The sequence below is a fragment of the Agelaius tricolor genome, unplaced genomic scaffold, assembly GCF_023055355.1.
Source record: "Agelaius tricolor isolate 1412-34295 unplaced genomic scaffold, bAgeTri1.0.p SCAF_7, whole genome shotgun sequence".
NCBI lineage: Eukaryota > Metazoa > Chordata > Aves > Passeriformes > Icteridae > Agelaius > Agelaius tricolor.
Genome location: NW_027269267.1, coordinates 27824689 through 27844001, shown reverse-complemented (window position 1 = coordinate 27844001; position 19313 = coordinate 27824689). Strand labels below are relative to the sequence as shown.

At 39.9% G+C, this 19313-nt stretch overlaps 2 protein-coding genes across 9 annotated transcripts in view; both read left to right on the top strand.

Moving 5' to 3' along the window:
* LIMS1 (LIM zinc finger domain containing 1) overlaps positions 1-10237 on the top strand; it is a 67101-nt gene extending 56864 nt beyond the window's left edge. For 5 of the 6 annotated variants that reach the window (XM_071430738.1, XM_071430739.1, XM_071430740.1 and 2 more), the window contains exons 4-11: positions 897-1017; positions 1871-2020; positions 3224-3374; positions 4157-4249; positions 5666-5714; positions 7823-7898; positions 8148-8339; positions 8718-10237. In XM_071430738.1, coding sequence (XP_071286839.1) covers positions 897-1017; positions 1871-2020; positions 3224-3374; positions 4157-4249; positions 5666-5714; positions 7823-7898; positions 8148-8295 — 788 coding nt within the window. In that variant the 3' untranslated portion in view covers positions 8296-8339; positions 8718-10237. The remainder of the gene's footprint in view (positions 1-896; positions 1018-1870; positions 2021-3223; positions 3375-4156; positions 4250-5665; positions 5715-7822; positions 7899-8147; positions 8340-8717) is intronic. The other variant, XM_071430737.1, reaches the window with a different exon arrangement.
* Positions 10238-13696: 3459 nt separating this feature from the next.
* Positions 13697-19313, top strand: part of RGPD4 (RANBP2 like and GRIP domain containing 4) — a 33638-nt gene continuing 28021 nt past the window's right edge. For 2 of the 3 annotated variants that reach the window (XM_071430732.1, XM_071430730.1), the window contains exons 1-5: positions 13697-13960; positions 16400-16467; positions 17007-17118; positions 18013-18165; positions 19024-19254. In XM_071430732.1, the coding sequence (XP_071286833.1) occupies positions 13886-13960; positions 16400-16467; positions 17007-17118; positions 18013-18165; positions 19024-19254 (639 nt within the window). In that variant the 5' untranslated portion in view covers positions 13697-13885. The remainder of the gene's footprint in view (positions 13961-16399; positions 16468-17006; positions 17119-18012; positions 18166-19023; positions 19255-19313) is intronic. The other variant, XM_071430733.1, reaches the window with a different exon arrangement.

Below are 19313 nucleotides of genomic sequence, written 5' to 3'. Positions count from 1 at the left end.
ATGTTATCATCCATACCGGCACCTACCTGATCACTCCCCTTTGGCAGCTCTTGGAGTTGTTCTCCAAAGCCAGAACTCAGCCTCTGACAGCACTGGGAAGCTGAGCTCCCAACACGTTTTGCACTGCTCAGAACCCCTGTTACACTGTCCATCAGCATAGAGAACAATCAGGTCACATGTGATGGACATCACTGCCTGTGCAGGACAGTCACACTGCATGCAAAACATTAGTTCTCACACTGGTTTTTTAATGCCTTATGGGACAGGACTCTTTGTGGTAGGTCAGAAGCTGTGTGTGTTGGATTGACTGTTCTGCAGCTTCACTGCACCTTTGCATTTGGACCCCATGGGAGTTTTTCTGCAGGATGTCCACAGCCACCCAAGTTCAGTTCTGTTGTGCCTTGAGTATAGAATACCTTCAAGGCTTGGTCCTAGTGGAGTAGAAACCTCTGCTATGTACGAGGCAAATTAACATTGTCATACTCTTAAAGAAGAGAAGGAGAAAAATGATTAGGGCACAAGAAAGCACTTACTGTATTAAGTACTCCATCAATTTCTTAACAGCTTGAGAACAGACAAGTAAAACCAGTGAAGGGACCAAAATAGGATTATTGCAGGGAGAAGGTGGAGCGTGCACATTGAAGGACTTGTACGTAAATAGCAGAAGGTCCTCTATCAGCAAAAACGTTTTCTTTTAACCCAAAACAAAAAACAACAAACAAACCCAAAATTCCAGGGTTTGGAATCAGAACTGTGATATTGAAAGCAATGTGTCCTACCAGATTTTAGGGTGAGGAAAGGAATGATGATTGTAGTCATTGTAGTGATTCATTTGTGAGTTACTTTTAAGTTTGTCTAGTATGGTGTTTTACATCCTGGTGTTGTGTTTCTTACAGGTGAGTTCATTATTGGTCGTGTTATTAAAGCCATGAACAATAGCTGGCATCCAGAGTGCTTCTGCTGTGATATCTGCCAAGCAGTATTGGCTGATATTGGATTTGTCAAGAATGCTGGCAGGTAAATCTCCACCCTTCCTTCTGTTAACTGATCATAAATTAAATGAACTAATAGTGGGGGACTGAGAGGTTTTGGTTCCTGAGGCTTTCCAGCTCGAATGGAGCAACTGAAGTATTTTCTGTGATATGGTCTAGTTGGGCATCACAAAACCACAAGATCTTAAAATATTGACATTTTGCCTGCTTCAACACCAAGTTTCATGGCAAACATTTTCTTTACCCAGTGACCTTTTGGGATCATTGTTATATGTAATAAGAGAGAAAACTTTCAGATACAGAAGCATTGTATTTTTTTTTAATAAAAATGTTTACTTTCTTTTTCCAACTTGGTTCTTCAATTTTGGTCTAGTTTGGCGCCATATTTAATAACAATTGCTTAATGTTCAGTGGGACCCTTCACAGAGTAGGATATTTTTGCCAGCTATGATCAAAAGAATGTTTTACAAGTGGATTATATGGCCATTGGCTTCTTATGTATAATACAATATACAGAATTATCTACAGAAGAAGGACCTGTGTGCTCATACAGCTTTTAATCTAAATTTTTAAGATTTTGAAAGTAAAACATTCATCAATGAGAATCTGTAAGAAACCTTGTTTTCTGTGTTTCAATACAGCTTTAACTCAGCTGAAGAAATGATACCCACCCCCGTGGTGACAGAAAATTAAATGATCACTCGGAACTTGGGCAATCATTTCGGTGCTTTGAACTTGTTTTGCCTTAGCAAGGAAGTTGTTTTAACAAGACTCAAAAAAGAGCTGATTGAAATGAGGTTCTGAGAGATTTTTGGTTTATATTTTGCACTGTAGTACCTGGTAGCAATACTTACCTCTCTTTTTTTACGCCATTTCAGACATCTCTGCCGTCCTTGCCATAACAAGGAAAAAGCCAGAGGCCTGGGAAAGTACATTTGCCAGAAGTGTCATGCTATTATTGATGAACAGCCTCTCATATTCAAAAACGATCCTTATCACCCTGATCATTTCAACTGTGCAAACTGCGGGTAACCTGAGTTCTGCAATGGGAAACAGCAAAATGCTGGCCTTATTTGCTTTATCAATTTAAAGTGGAAACTTGTCCTGTACAACTCACAAGAGGGGGTGGGGTTTGGGTGTCTTGTGGCCAGATGTGTGTTACTGGTTTTGGCTTGTGGGGTTCAGACAACAGCTGACCTGCTGAGGACTAAAAAAAGATTGGACCCTGCAGGACAAGGCAGTACCTTACAAAATACCAAGCATTGGCACAGATATAATTTCTATAGTAGTGAAATGATATAGCTCACCATTCTGCTAGGGGGAGAAGTGGCTCTTTGTTGTTGCTTGAATTACTATCTTGCCTATGTTTATTTTTTAGTTCAATGGCATCCAAACTTTGTTCTCTTTTTAAAGCCTGTCTTTTTTAGAAGCCTTCTCCCATCTCATTTTATCATCTTCTGCAACTGCAGCACATGAAACTGCATATTTCTACATTCTGCACTTATGCAGAGATGAGCATTGGAGCATGGAGCATTATAGGACATAGCATGGATTCTTAGTTTATTTCTGCTGCACAGGAAGCTACTATCTCAGTGCCACAGCAAAGGCTGATTTGAATAACAGTATGTAGTGTTACATCAGTGGCAACCAGTTGAGAGTGATTGTGTATTTGTGTGTATTTGTGATTACAGTCACTTTTAAGGTTTAGCTTAAGGTTCTCAGTATCTAACCATGCAAATTACTAAAAAGTAGAGTTTATAAGATTCTGCAATGGGAAATGAATAAGTCTAGCTCATGTAGGTCTCTAGTTCTCTTTCTCTAAAGTTTGATACAAGGAAAATGTAACTAGATATAGAGGACTACATTTTACTTTCAGTTGCACTTATGCAAATCTAAAATAAACTGGTGATAAGTGCCAGAATATAAACCAAACATGTTCAGCTTTCACACACAGACTTGCACTGCTTAAGCAGAATGACAATAAGTCAGTAGCTGTTTCCAGAGAGACTCAGTGCACCTTGCTTTGCAGCCTGTTCTCAGCTTACTGAGATCAGGGGTGAACTGTGTTGAATTGTTATATTTGATGCAGCTGCATTAGTGTAGTATAAATATAATTTCTAAAGCAAATGCTGATTCTTTTTCGCTCCATTTTTCACTTGAGAGTGGAAACTCAAGAGTTGACATTTATGAGTGCCTTTATTCATGCTCTCAATTCATTAACTTCTGAACAGGAAGGAACTTACTGCTGACGCTCGTGAGCTGAAAGGAGAACTCTACTGTTTACCCTGCCATGACAAAATGGGTGTCCCCATCTGTGGGGCATGTAGGAGACCAATTGAAGGCCGTGTGGTGAATGCTATGGGCAAACAATGGCATGTGGAGGTAAACATCAGATGCTAAATGATCTCTCTTGCAAATGTAAACCTTAGCATATTTATCTGTGTTTTTTCTGTTCAATTTCAATGAAAGGATTCTCAAAGTTTGCAGCAATGATTCTCTAAATGCCTTCTCCAAATCCCTCTTCAACCTTATTGTGGCCAGTCTTCCACTGTGAAATAGGAGTTACTTATCATGTTACAGAGAGCTTTGAGTGTAAAACTAAAATCAGTAATTCAAAGGAAGCCCAGCAAGGTCCTTACAAAATAAAATTTCAGAGCTCAAAGCAGTTCATGTGGAAAAGCAGTCAAATTTGTGCCAACTGTGTTACTAAGCATCATAATACCCCAGGTACATATTTCTTTAACAGTTCATGTGAGAGTTCATATTTCAAGACCACATACAAGATTTAGTTCCACATCTTCCATTTTAACTAGATAAATTGTTTATTTCTTCTGTTATCTTGTAAAAGTCTCCTCTAGGAAATGCTTTCTTCACAAGGGTACAATGATAATGCGAATTATTTAACAACTCTTAATTCTGTTCATTGATAAAAATTGAGTCTCCATTGCTTGGTTTTGTTTTGTAACTTTTGGATTGAAATGTTGAAGACATTAAAATAATTAATATTTTAATGGCCTAAATGTAGAAACAAAAGTTTTAACTCTGCTTTTCAAGATGGCTTAGTAGACTTCAGCCATGTTCAAGTAGTGGACATGGTTAGTTTGCCCAGAAAAAATAACATTACTTCCAAAAGATAAAAAAATGTATTGTAATTTTCTTTGTAGCATTTTGTTTGTGCAAAATGTGAAAAACCATTCCTGGGTCATCGTCATTATGAGAGAAAAGGCTTGGCATATTGTGAAACCCACTACAATCAGGTATGGTTGCATATTTTTAAATGGCATTAATTGGTAAATTACAAATAGGTTTTATTAGATATAGATGGAAAACCATGGACATTCTTCTGTTTTGTTAAAGGCACCTCTGGATGTAATGGCAATTAGCATATGTTCTGTTGCATTTAATTAATACAGATTTCCCTCTTCATCTGTGGGGCATTAAAAACTGCAGGTATTTCACAAAGGCTGGCCAGGACAATCAGCATCAAGTTGTTCTTCAAGCTTAGTGGTACTTAAATAGAGCTGTTACAGGGCTTTGACGTGTCTGTGGATCAGAGCAGCTAATGACAAGTAATCTCTCCTAAGAAAATAAAGAAGATTTGCCACTCACTGACTGCGTTTGGAGGCCCCAGTGAGTGCCGTGGGTTTCCCTGCAGCTGCTGCTCTAAGACATTGTGTGTTGATATGTGCTCCTGCTCAGTCATTAGGTTGATAAAGACTTCCACGACTAAATTTGTCAGAAGACACCCTCTAGTGACCACTTGCATTTATGTAGAAGTTACATGTGGCAGCACCACCCCTCTCCAGACGCCCTTGGATGGGGAGCCACCCCACGATGCATGGACATATTTTTCTTTGGAAGCCATCTGTGTCACGTCACATTCACCTCCCTTGCCTACATAAATACCTGAGAGAGGTTACACCTGGGAGTTGTATGGCACCTGCTAATTAAAGATGGATTCTTAATTGGTCATTAGTGATGGAGGGCAGATGGTTGGTGCTGGCACACTTGCAGACTGTAAATGCTGTGACGTTCATAGTAATAGTGTTGCAGCTGGGATGGGCCAAGTCTGTGCACCAGACAAGCTGTAGTAGAGTGGATGTCTTTTCTGAGGTTAACTACTACAGTAAAAAAACATACATACATGAAGTTTTTGGCACTTCTTATATTGTGGACGAATGCTAAGCCTGGAAAAAGAATTTTTTTTTTGTCTGAAATTTTCCTTTTTTTTTTTTTAATAAAGATAGAATTCTCTTACAGTTACAGTAATGCATTATTTTAGTCGTGCATCTTAGTCCAAATGTTACATTTTCTGGTTAGTAACCATATGTACATGACACCATTTTCTGGTTAGTAACTATGAGTACATGACACCAACTGCTGTATTTCAAATCTTCAGGATTAGAGAAATCTTGAAACAAAACAAAATCATACTCACAGAGAATCAAAGGTAGATAAAGGTTTTCATCTTCAATATTATCAAGACTTTTTGTGATAAGATGATGTAAAATGTACTTGGAAAACCAAACCAGACTTGCCAGCATTCTCTTTATTTCACTGGAACAAACAGGAAAGCAATTGTGCCCATCAGCTGAAACATAGTTGTTTTACTAGTTTGATAAGTTACCTTCAATAAAATCATTATATTAAAAATTCATTACTTCTCTTTTCAGCTGTTTGGTGATGTTTGTTTCCATTGCAACCGTGTGATTGAAGGAGATGGTAAGCATTTCTCTGTTTCCTTAAGGTTCCTTTTTGATGGAAATTCTCTTCAAAAGTGAAAGTAAGGGGGAACCAGCCCAGTTTTCATTAAAACAAAAACATATGTTCTCTTCACTGGAAATTAAATTAGAGCTGATTAGTCAGGTACCAAATGTTAGGAAAACCTACCATCATTTCATGATGATAAAAGAACACCCCATGGCCAAAGACAACTGTGAAACCCCTTAGTGACATCAGAGGCCAGGGGTGCTGGAAGATGCTCATAAGTCACTCCCTGCCACACCACCTTCAAAAAAAAACACATGCAAGGGTAAGAAGGATCATACAGGCATCTCCACAAATGAATTTGTGGATCCTGAGCCAAATTTGAAAAATATTTAGATATAAAAGACATAGGTAGGCACTGTTAGGAATTTTTTTTTAGATGCCTTGTTTCCATTATGTTAGCTTGAATCCTGGATATATTTACCTATTTGAAGCACCTGTCTTTTGAAAATCTAGGCTTATGATAATGTCACAAAACCAGGAATGATCATACTTGGAAATATATGTCCTATAAAGGCAGAACTGCAAGTAATTGGTTTGGTTTGTTATTGTTTAATTGGGTTTTTTGGGAGAAGGAGGTGGGTTTGAGGGTTTTTTTGGGTTTTTTTTGGATAACTAGCTCTGATGAAATGCCAAAAGCAAATTATTCTACCTGAAATAATGTGGCATTATATGCCTATTTATCCTGTCCAAAGTGTATACTATGTTAGCTTCATCTAAGCCAAAGGCATTAGCAAAGCAGGAGGAAGCTTCTAACATTCAAAAAGAGACATAAACTAGTTTATAGTCATGTAACTATAGGGTAAGCCATCTGCATCCTGTAGATGTGCTTTCCCTAGATTTTCTGGACTGCACTATGCCTGCAGAATGACAATCCAAAATGCTTTAGAGGAAAGAGTCCTCATTTTCAGGAAAATTCTACAGGAATGAGTAGAAATGGAACTTTTCTGATAACTACATCTCTGTATGATTCTAACCTTTCATCATATATTCTGATACCCATAATGTAAGTTTTGGTCTCTGAACTGAAAATAATACAGTATACACTAATTTCTTTATTTTCAGTGTATGTCTTCAATTACATTTCCTCTTTCAGCTCTGCATACAAATTTTGAGTTAGCTGTCACAAATTTGGTATCCCATATTGTTCCCTGTTGGGTGAAACAAATATCTGTGGCAGCAGTTTTTCAGGAGGGTGTCTATGACCGCATTACTGAGGTTGCTTGGGAGCAAAGACTTTCACCTGTCTAGTATTATTCTGGAAAGTAGTGGAATAACTGTGTATCTGTGGACATGCTTGCCCCATAGTGCAGGAAAAACCCTCTGCATGACAATGCTTTGGTTTTCCTTGTTGTTGACAAAATACCATGAAAAAACCATTGAGAGATCAAGTGAGAAAAACATTATAAGAAAAATATTATCCTGCATTCTCTAACTTAGGAGAATTTTGTCAGGGGAAACTGGGAAGCTGTACTGAAAAAGAGAAAGAACAGGAACTGGATTTACCTACAGAACAAATAGGAAATAGTTACTTTCTCTTCAACACAAAGAATAAAGAGAGTCCAGTTTTTTTTTCACCTTGGTAGTGCTAATTTACCAGCAGTGTTTGGTTGCTGGCTTCACATTATTTACTTCAGCTGGGCAAGTGCAACTGTTGATTGCAGTGCAGTCTGAACTGGATCTGAGAAATGAAACTGTATGAAAACATAAACACAATTGTGCTGGATTGGTCTTCAGCTGGAAGCATTTCCTGATTAAGTTGGAACATGGCCTCACAGAACCATTGCCTGAGATCAGCTGGATATGAGATGAAGTGGAAGCAAAAAATAGGAGGCAGAAATAGGTTAAGCTGGTCTTGCCTCAGGGACAGCTGTATCAATGCTTCACAGTCCTGCTCATTACACTCTAACGTGTGCCTCGCCAGTCTGGCCATGTTATTGTGATCCTTGATACAAGAATCAATGAGTGTTCTCCACACCTCATGAATATGTAAACTTAAAATTTTTGTAATCACTTTTTTTTTATTGGTAAGGCTAATGATTTCTTTTTTCCCATCTCCCTAGTCGTGTCTGCTCTGAATAAGGCATGGTGTGTGAACTGTTTCGCTTGTTCAACTTGCAACACTAAGTTAACCCTCAAGTAAGTTTATGGTTAAGTGTGATGTCTTCAACACACATCAGTGGCTCTCTTCAAAGTGTAGATGTTGCTATAGTGTAGCTGTTCCTGTATGAAAAACATGTAAACAACATCAAGGAAATAAGTGTCTCTTCCTCTTGCTCCACTCAGTATTTTCCATCTCTTTCCACTGTCTCTTCAGGTCTTCCTTCAGTTAGTCTTCCTAACTCTTCTCCTTTTCCATCCTTTATTTTTTCTTGTTTAACTCTAAAGGGATAAGTTTGTTGAAATTGATCTAAAACCTGTCTGCAAACACTGTTATGAGAAAATGCCCGATGAATTTAAGCGACGACTTGCCAAACGGGAACGTGACGCAAAGGATAAAGAGAAGCAGAAAAAGAAAAAGCCAATCTGTTTGTAAACTTCCTTTCCTTCTCACCGCCACCTCTGCTCCTTTCTTCTGTGGTTAGTCCTAAGGATGTTTTTTTTGCACTTTTGCATGGAGTTATGGCAGTCAAAACCAAAACATTTTTCACGCAGCTGCAACTTGAAGTACTAACTTGGTTATTCCATTATCTTATGTTTAGTCTACAATTAGATTTGAAAAGCTTTCTAAATTACACGGTTAATAAATATGAGCTTTTGGGTAAAATCTGCATAGCTTGCTCAACAGGGTATTGTAATCACTGTCTGCAGTGTATAGAACTTATAACTTAGTGTATTTGTATAAATTGGGAGGCTAATTTTTTGCTTGTGCACATTTAATAGGAGATTTTTTTAAATTCTTTTTTCACTATCTCATCTGCTAAAACTTTGTCTGTTTCTTTTGCTTTGTTGTTTTAGGAATAAATTTGTTGAGTTTGATATGAAGCCTGTCTGCAAAAAATGTTACGAGAAGTTTCCTCTAGAGCTGAAGAAAAGACTGAAGAAATTAGCTGAAACTTTGGGAAGGAAGTAAAGACTTCATCTGCTCTCCTCTTCCTTTGTGAAAGTCTTAGAGATACTACTTGTGGGGTAGAGGGGAGTTGCTGCTTTGAGGCTGCAGTCAGACAAGAGATGCTGATGCATGCCTTCTATCAACACAAAATATATTAAGATTCTCTGTTCTCTATACATGATGCTTACTTGTTGACAAACAGACCATACTTCCAAAATAAATACCAGCTCACCTGAAAGGTTTTTGACCAATAATACCATTGTACTGATGCAGGTGGCCCATTCTGTACACTAATTCTCTGTGGAACTCTACAGAGAGAGAAAATTTGCTTGTGAACACCACCTGTGAAAACAAACTTTGCAAATGTGCCCAACTTTAGGGATGTGTATTGTCATTTATGTTAGTGAAAATATTAACCTTCATATTAAGCATGCAGACAAAACTCACCCAGCTCAAGTGATTTGGGCAGGAAACCAGGACACTTTGCCTCATGGAAAAATTCACACTTGGAGTTCAGGCCAAGTCACCTCATTAAGGAGCCTTGTCTCAGATGGTTTGAAAACTATCACATTTCTAAATACAGCCACTGTACAAACGACATACATAAAATTATAAACATGATAGATTATGCTTATATGAGGAATGTTTCTACATCAGGCTTAGCATGAGATACTTATATAAAAAAATGTATTCCTATTGCAAGAAATGAGCATACTCAGAACTACTTGAATTTTGCTATATTCCACTTAAAATAACACATTAACTTCTATATATGCTTTTGCATTCTATTTACTTTTTGTGCCTTATTCTGCTGGACCATACATAACAATGTACCATTAAATATATATAGTTTTATATTTTATTTCATATTTTTATGCAGAAACTATTAGAGAAGGTATTTTCAAAAGATAACATACTTTGCCTTAATTATACAGGATGCAAGAAGTACTTTATTTGAAATGTGAACATCTGCATTTAAAATCTAGCTTCTAGACTTCATTGATTTTCAGAACAATGCTGAAAATGCGTATTTCAATTAACTGGCAATATTACTTTTACACCTCTGTGTGTAAATATGCAAGGTTTGATCCTGCTAGGATCTACTTCTTTAGCCATCCTCAAGGACTGAGCTTACAAATAATAAAAATTCTTTATAACATACATTTAATTGTTTTATACTGTTGAGTTCTGTCCATGCAAATTTGTTTTATTTTTCCCTTTGTGATAGAAAATACGTCTACTTAGGTCTTCTTGATGGTACGAAGTATGCAAACTTTTTTTTTTATTTTTATACATTAGTGACTTAAACAGATGTTATGTAATTATGTAACAGGAAGTAAAATTTTCTTTCCTGTTTATGAAAAATTAGTTACTTTAAAACAATTGCTTTCCTGTGTCATCAATAAAGGCCATGTTAGTAACCTTGTATTGCCTCTCTGAAATAAATGCTTGAGATGGGTGGGAAAGCAGTAAGGCTCTCTTGGATTCCTGAGCTTTTACCTGTGACTATGTAAATACTTCCTTATTAACTTGATTTAAAGGAGATATAAGCCTTTCCTAAAGGCATATGTCTGTATGGAGTTCCAAGGTTCATAAAAGAAACCACAGTTTGTTTCGTAAGGAATAGCTTGATTATTCTGGATATTTTCTCAATTGGCAATCACTAGGTTTTCCTAAAGAAAGTATCTCATCTGAGTGTAAAACATACACCCTCCTGTTAACTTTAGCTCTCCTGTTTTCACTGTAACGAAACTGTCACCCCAAACTTCCAGTTTATTACTAGATAGGGTATTTTTTGGCTATTTTATCCTACATAATTATTGAATGCCATAACATTCATAAATGTAGTCAGTCTCTGACCCTGGTGAAGACTATACAAGCTTAAAATGTCCTCAAAAATTGTTTACTTAACTAGCACAGTAGCCCTATTGGAATTTTGGACTGTGCCACGGATTCAGTAGCCCACACACACTCTTGCTTCCTCCTGAAGTTAAACCTGACTTCTAGGTTTTCATGTTACACTGCCTGTACATCTCCTCCTTCAGCCTGTGTGTGCCCAGCCTTACTGCTCAGGGTTGGGAAGGGTCACTAACCCCAAAGCTGAATGACAAGACCTGGCTCATATCCACATTGCTCAGGGTTACATCCATCTGCAGCACAGTGGCCTCAGATTTCCCTGCTCTCTGGTGGCCCTTGGGGCCTGACACAGGCTGGGTTTTTCCATTTCCAAGTTCCTGATGGTGAACGCTGTGCTGCAGTTCACCAAGGCAGCACCTTCTGTTTCATGAACTCTAGTGTGTGTGTCAGACCCCAGGATGCAGCACTCAAAGCATCTGAGGGTACTTGAGGGTTCAAAGCCTGATGAAGTGTGGAAAAATGTTGGATGGAAGGGACCACTAGAGATCAGCTAGCCCAGCCATCTGCTCAGAGTGGGTCTAACTTCAGAGTTGCATCATACAGAAGGTCTTGCTTGGCCAAACTGAGAACATCGCCATGCAAGGAGATTTCACAGGGCTTTGTGGACAGTATGTTCCAGTACTTACATCACTCTCATGGTGAAAATATTATTACTGGATTCCTATCTCAAGTGGAGTGTTCCCCAAATCCATACTACTCTCTTGGGAACTTTGCCATGAACTGTCACTGGTACAATACCCCTGCACATGGTCACAAAGAGGATTAGTTAAAGGAGTGCAAGGCAGAGCCAGGGAGCAAGCTAGTAATTAGGCAGCCTGGACAATTACACGTCTGGTGCTGAAGCTCACTTCCTGGCCCAAAGTATTATAAATATTTGAGTAGCTGCACATACTTTCCTAAAAGATGTTTTCTAGTACTGTTTTTCTACCCATGGCCCCCTGTAAGGTCTGTCGAGGAATCCGTGAGCCTGGGATTTAGGAATGGATGCCTCAGGAGCTTTGTCCCTTTCTGCTGCACAGATCAACTCAATTATGCATGGGCAAGAGAGGTTCCTTTAGACAGCCTGGCCAGGCTGACAGCAGGGAGCACTCCAAAAAGCCCAGTGGACGTCGCTGTGGGGGGAAGAGCTGAGCCTAAAGCCTTTTGTCCTGTGCCCAGTACAGTGAGCACACCCAGTCAGGTTGCAGGGACACCTCTCGAGCCTGGGCTGTCCTGCCTGCTCCTGCGACCACCAGGGACAGCACAGGGAGTGCCACTTCTACAGCACTTCTACAGTGAGAGTGACCAGAGCCAAAGTACAGGACCTGGTCTATATGAAGGCAATTTCCCATGCTTCCCCATCAGCTAAATGCAGTAACATTCTCCAGTGAGTCAAGAAAACTCTGATGTTCTCCTCTGCACCACCACCAACACTGCCATTACTTAGCTTGGCAGGTGCAGATAATAAATTGTTTGATAATCCCAGTTGCAGGTACACTATTAAAAGCACAGAGAAAAAAAATATTTTTTGCAGAATTAAATGCAGTGTCTAAATAAATCACCATTAATAGAAGAAAGAATAAAAGAAAGCATTAATTCTTTCAGTCAGGGTCTTACATGGATGTTGCTGGTCTTAAAGAAAAAGTTGGCTATGTTTCCTTATTTTCCCTGCAAAGAGGGTAAGAGCTGCGGGGCTGTCAGTATATTTAAGGTGTAGCAGGAACCCTGTGACTGTCAATGGGTTGTTTGAGATTGAGAACTGGAGAAATTTTTAATTACACTTCTTCAGAGGCATGGCTCAGTGGCCTCATTTTGACCAAAGCATCTGAACTGGCAGGAAAGATGGCTAATTCTAGTGAGTAGAATCTGAGGCTTCCTGCAGGGAATTTCACCACGGGGCTCAACCTCGAGCCACCAAACCTGTAAAACTTGCTAATCTGTCCTGCCTTGAGGGTTGCTGGTCTATCTTTTAGTCCATGTTCCCAGCTGTGTTTTAGAGCTTAATTGTTTAATTATACTAGCCACAGTCCTTGGAAAAAAAGGTTTCTCACCACAGCTGCTACAATATTTGGAGACTCATTTTCCAGAACACTGGATCTCAGTAAGAAGGCCCTTATGCTTACAGATTAAATTTATAGTTGCTCTGAAGTATAGAATCATAGAATAGTACAGGTTGGAAGGGACCTTAAAGATCTAGCCTTTAATGGGGGACCCTTCCCAACAGGCCAGATTGCTCAGAACTCCATCCAACCCAGCCTAAAAAACTGCCTGGGATGGGCACCCACAACCTCTCTGGGCAGCCTGTGCCAGTGCTTCACTGCCACCACAGTGAATAATTTTTTCCTTGTAGGTAACCTTAACTGCTCCTCTTTTAATTGTACCCATTACTCCTTGTCCTATCACTACAGTTCCAGACCAAGTCCCTCTCCTGCTTCCCTGTAGGTCCCTCAGATACTGGAAGGTTGCTATTAAGTTTTCGTGGAACCTTCTCTTCTCCAAGCTGCACAGCCCCACCTTCATCACCTTGTCTTCGAGGGGGAGATGCTCCAGTCCCCCTGGCAACTTCGTGTCTCTCCTCTGGACTTGCTCCAACAGTTTCACGTCCTCAAGCCATTCTTATAGTGAGGATGCCAAAACTGTTACTTAGCCTTAGGGGAAAATTTGTTACCTAAATATATATATATATATATGTATATATATATATATATATATATATATATATATATATATATGTGTGTGTGTGTGTGTATATATACATAGATATAAACATATCTAGAGTATATTAATGAGGTGATAAATATATAATCACCATATATATTTTTATATATTACTGAGGCGAGTTTATTATAGTTTTAGGTGAGAAAATGCTATCATTTGGTTTCTCACAGTTTCCCAGGACAGATTTTCTCCCCCGGCCCCCGCGCCCCCCGTGCGCATGCGCAGCTCGGGCCGGCCCCGCCCCCCGGCCGTTGATATGGGGGCGGGAGGCGGCACGCGCCGGGGCTGCGCGCGCCGCGCGGCTGAGCGGGAACTTGCGTAACGTGCGGCGGCCGCGTCGCTCCTGCGCTTCCTTCCTCCTTCCCTCCGCAGCCGCCGGGCCAGGGCCGCCGGGCCGGCCGGGAAGGCGCGTTCCGCCGCGACAGAGGCCGGGCGCGGTCCCCGCCGCCCCCGCGGCGCCATGATGAGGCGGACGAAGCCCGAGGTGGAGCGCTACGTCGCCTCCTTACAGGCCGCGGCGCCGTCCCCCAGAGAGGTGAGCGCGGCCTCGCGTTGCCCGTCCCCGCCGGGCCCGGGTGGCGCTGCGGCCGCTCCGTGCGGCCGGTGCGGGGCCCCTTCCCTCCCCGCGTGGGGCGCTGGCGGCCCTGCCACGCATCCTGAGGGACCGCGGGGGGGCCTCGCTGCCGCCGGGCCGGGGGCGGCTGCGCTCGCTGCCCCTGCGCGGCCGAGCTGGGGGCGGCTGCTCTCCGCGGGCTCCCGGCGCCGAGCCCGGCGCCTCGGTTTAGGGGCTTGGTCTGCTTGGCCCGTCCTCGTCCTTGGCGGTAAGAGGAAAAAGGATCCCTCTCTGGAGGGATGTCTGTCTGGAGATACTGAAACCCCACCTGGACGCGCCGGGATCCCGTGCCTTAGGTGGCTGAGCCATGGCAGTGTGTTGGATTAGATGATCTCCACAGGTCTCTTCCATCCCTGACTATTCTGATGTTCTGTGAGTTAAGGTGTCTTTGGGAGTATTTCTGAGCGCATAATTACTTAGTGTCTCTGTAAATCGAGTGAGATAGGGGGAGCTGAGGAAGGGCCCAGGTGTTTGACGTACCTGGAGGTGCTTTCCCTAACTGGGAGCAGTGGTTTACTAGAGCTGTGCACCTGTAATTTACAACTGGTAAGCCCTAGTGTAGTTTTAGAGTCCATGAGTTCTCAGAGTTCTCTTCTTCAGTTTTGTAAGAGTTTAGTTCCTGTGTTTCCCGAGTTTCGTTTCTCAGAAAAAGATTCTCGGGTTTCATTTTTTCAGAAGAATCTAAGGAACATGTGAAGCACTTTCGATTTTCTTTTATGTGTTGTGTCATTAATATTCTTGTCTTTGTAGTAGTATTAGGTGAGGAGGAACTGGGAAAAAATAATCTTTCTGTTATATTTTAGTAACTGGCCAGAAGGATGAGGACCTCTGCATAACTTGTTACCATTTTTCATTGTATCTGGAAAGGATCTCAGTGAGCAGTCTGATGCAATTCGTGGGAGCTATTTAATCCTGAAAGATCCTGTTCCACTGCTCTTGAATTGATTTTTTTAACGTTAGAATATTCAGCACTGTGTTGTGTAGTGTGAATACATTCATGTTCACTATTATGCAGTAGGACCTTTGTGCGGGCCTTGTGTACATCATCATTATTTGTATCTCTTTCCCAACAGCAACAAAGTTGGTCTGTGGCTTAATTGCTTTGGATGCTGTTCAGAGTAGCCAATGTCAAGGGCATTGCTCTCAGAATCATAGGTGCTCTTTAATTGCTTTGGTGTTCCTACTGAACTCAACAACAAAACAAACCCTCTCCTGTTGGTCCATATTTACTTCTTTAGTTTTTTTTTTTTTTTCTTAATAAGTAATGCTTACAACTAATTGTATAAGCACAGTCACTGGTGGAAAATGTTACTGATTTTCCTGTTGTGTTGATTTTAGGAGGGGGGTGCTTATAAGGCTGCAAAGCATTTATATTGAGGTTTCCTTCATCCATGTTTAAAAGAAGATGCCAAATGCAGCTCCACTCTGATATGCTTCAGTGTTTCCCTTTTATAGCAGGCTTCAAAAATACAGTCTGGAAACTTGAGGTGTCCTAGGAGGACTGCTTTCATTTTTAACTGCTTAAAATTTTGCATGAATTACAGTGGTGAGAGAGGGAGGGAGACTTATAATTCAAGTGAATTCAAAATATACGCGCTTGTTTGGAATCATATTTGTAACTAGCTCCAGCGTATCTTTGTTCAAAAGCAAAATTGTTTTTGAACTGATATTGAGAACTCAAGCTTTAAATTTGTCTGATTTGTTTGTAACTCAGTTCTTTAACTTGCTCCTTTCACTTTTCCTCCTGATCATGCTTCTGCTGCTTTGGCTTCTTTTGTACTGCCTTGTAACAGGAAGATTGTTTCACCTCTTGCTCCTAGGGTGTTGTATGTTAAAGTTATTTTAGTCAGAAATCAACTGGTGCATGAATGCCTTTCTTACCCAAATGAGATTGACTTAAGCAAAAGTTGCTGTTTCCTCAAGTATACTTAAACAGTAGTGTCTAATTACAGTACACTACAGTAGGGCTAAATGGCAGATCTCTCTTGATTTGTGGAATATCTTTTTTCCTTGCTACATTGCACAGCGATAAACTAAATGTGGATTACACTATTCTTCCACTCTCTTTAATGAGTGATGTATGAAGTGCCACGTATATAAAGGCTTGTTGTTGTCTTCTCTTGTAATCTCTATCTTCCTAGTAACCTATTTATAGCAAAAACTTTTATTCTTTTCATTGTTTAACCTACATCTTTCAGAAACAAACCCTTATATATGATGGGTGGATTTGAGCTGATAATGAATCATCAAATTCAGTCACTTGAGTATTAGGCATTGCTGAAGAGAGAGGTCACTTGTTAGGGTTTTACTTTTGAAGTACTGAATGTCTAAAGTGTGCTTGTCATGCTTTTTCTCCTTCAGAAATCGATGAAAGGATTCCTCTTTGCTAAGCTGTATTTTGAAATTAAAGAATATGAACTTGCTAAAAGGTAACATACATTGATGGACATTTGTTTTTTTTGTTCTCTAAATGTAAAAGAAAAGCTTTGTTTTTATGAAGTAGACCAGAGAAACCAAGATGAGTATCATGCTGCTTTAAGCTAGCAGTGTGGATATTGAATGTTCTTTTAAGTTATTGTTTTATTATTTGAAAAATCTAAATAAGGTAAGCTATGTGGTACTGAAAAAACTTACCTGGCTGAATTGGCTTTGGTTTTTTGCTCGTTGTATTAAGTAGTTCTTACCATTTCTACAAATTCCTGCTTTTGGTATTTCAATCAACAGAAATACTGGCTGGTGAGTAAGTAGCATTTGTACGGGTGTAAACCATATTGCTGCTTACTTAAAGGTCCTGACAAAGTGTCTGGAACAAAACATGTCTATGCTTTTGTGATTTGGCTAAAGCATCTAGAACAAAATATGTCTGTATGTCCTGTATGGCAGATAAAGTTGCTGTTAGAGCTTGGGTGGGAGGGGGAGTGTTAGTGAAAAATACTTGTTGAGTAACAGACTTTTTTCCCCTTCATAGATATATATCTACATACCTCAATGTACAAGAGAGAGATCCCAAAGCACACAGATTTCTTGGACAAATTTATGAAGCTGAGGATAACATAGAAAAAGCTTTTGGGTGTTACAAGGTAAGTACTACATTGAGCCACAACCCCTAATGTTCTGCTTTATTCCTTTATAAAAGGACTTCTAAAACCTTCTGTGGCTGAACATTCTCAAAGCCATAGAAGAAAACATGCTCCTGGGAAAACTGTGTCATACACATTCAACAATGGAAAGCACATGAACCACTGTGGAGAGGATTCTTCACTTGATATTGCTTGCTTCTGTAGTATATTTTGAAGTTGCTTCTTTGTTTTTTCTTCTGGACTTGATCTTTAACCTGCTGTTAAATTCTCCCCAAGTCATGCATAGCCTCTTGGACTACTGTCATAGAATCCTGTCATACAAACTGTGATGACAACTGGAGTTTAGTTGCTGCTAGAAGACTGTAGGCTTACTGTGTTTTGTGTTTGGCTGGTTTTGAAGAGGGCAGGTGCAGAGGGGAGGGTCAAATCTAATTTTGATTAGGCAAGCATATTAATGTCAAATTTCCAGTTGGGTTGCCTTTGTTCTGGTTTCAGAGAGAGACTCAGAAGTCTGGCCAATACAACTCTGTGTATGAAGTGCTATCACACTTCTTAAACTGTGTCTTAATTTTTTAAAAGTTTTTGCACCTGGCTAGACTAGAAGTTGTTGTAGTCCTGCTGTTTGTGTATAGCAGTAGCTGGTGATAGATGCAGAGGAAATGGTTTGCATTATTTCTTTTATGCTTTTCTCAATTTTAACAGTTCTATTTGGGTGCTGTAAACTAGTGGTAGCATGTAGAAAGGCTTTTCTTATATGCTCTGTATTTATAGATTTAACTCATTTGAATAGCTGCGTATGTTTGTGGGGGTGTAACTCTTACCTGTTGTACATGGATCATAAGTTAAAGTTGCCTTTTTCTTTTTTTGCTCCTGTGTCTACATGGGGAAAAATAGCGTTCTGTGGAGTTGAACCCAACACAGAAAGATCTTGTATTGAAGATTGCAGAGTTACTATGCAATAATGACATTACTGATGGAAGAGCAAAATATTGGGTTGACAGAGCTGCTAAGCTCTTTCCTGGGAGCCCTGCTATTTACAGGTTGAAGGTAAGTTGAAAATTACCTGGTTCAAAGGCTTGAGCAAACTTTCAGCACCTGTGTGGAGTGCCTTTTGCATGTTGCCTCAAGCAAAAGTCTTGCTAAATTATTTTAGTATCTTTAATACTAAAACAACTATTAGATGTTACACTCCTTCTAGTCTGACATTTTTATCCAGTTTTAAAGGAAGCTGCAGCTGCGTGGTTTCATACCCTTTCTAATGTTTCAAGTTTAATTTTCTTCCAAAATGCTGAGAAATTGTTATTTATCACAGTCAAGAAGTTGAAGACTAGATAGGTGTCATTTGTTCTTTCCATTGTGTCACTGGCAGGAAGGTAGCTGATCTGTGAACTCAGACTTTGTTGCTTTACACTGCTTTTTGTTTTTAAATCCTGTATTATGATCATTTTTGCGGAGTGTGAGAAATGCTGTAATTCTCAAATACCATGTAAATACTTTATGCCACTCAATGTTACTTTTGCACTGATATGTTAATTTTGTGTTGCTTTTTAATTTTGTGTAATTTTGGGCAGCAGCCACATTGAAGTCTCAAGGTGTCTGGGTTTTTTTTAAAGCAAGGTAGTCTATGGCATGGTCTGCTATCACTGAACCAAATGTTTTGAGAAGCACTTCTCTCTTGGTAAGAGGCAAATTCTTCTGAGGACTTTTCTTTTGTGATAGTCATGTACATTTTAAATATTTGAATAGTAATCAAATTTCATGTAATACCTGAAAGCTATTAAGAGTGCTCTACCTAGAGCAATGTAGTCTGTGTAGTGAAGGAAAGAATAATACCTAGTACTGTAGTTGCTCAAAAGACTGATGTGGCAAATGAAATATTAATATGTTGCCTTCATGTTTCGACAGGAGCAGTTACTGGACTGTAAAGGTGAAGATGGGTGGAATCAGCTTTTTGACCTGATTCAAGCAGAACTTTATGCAAGACCAGATGATGTCTACATAAACATCAGACTAGTTGCGCTCTATCGTTCAAATAACAGATTAAAGGATGCTGTGCTCCACTGTCAGGAGGCAGAGAAGAGAATACCTTTGCAGTCAAGCTTGGAATGGTGTTCCTGTGTTGTAGAGACATTTGAGGTGTTTAATCATATTTTGATCCTGTGGTTGTCTTCCATATCTTTTTACCTGGTCTATTT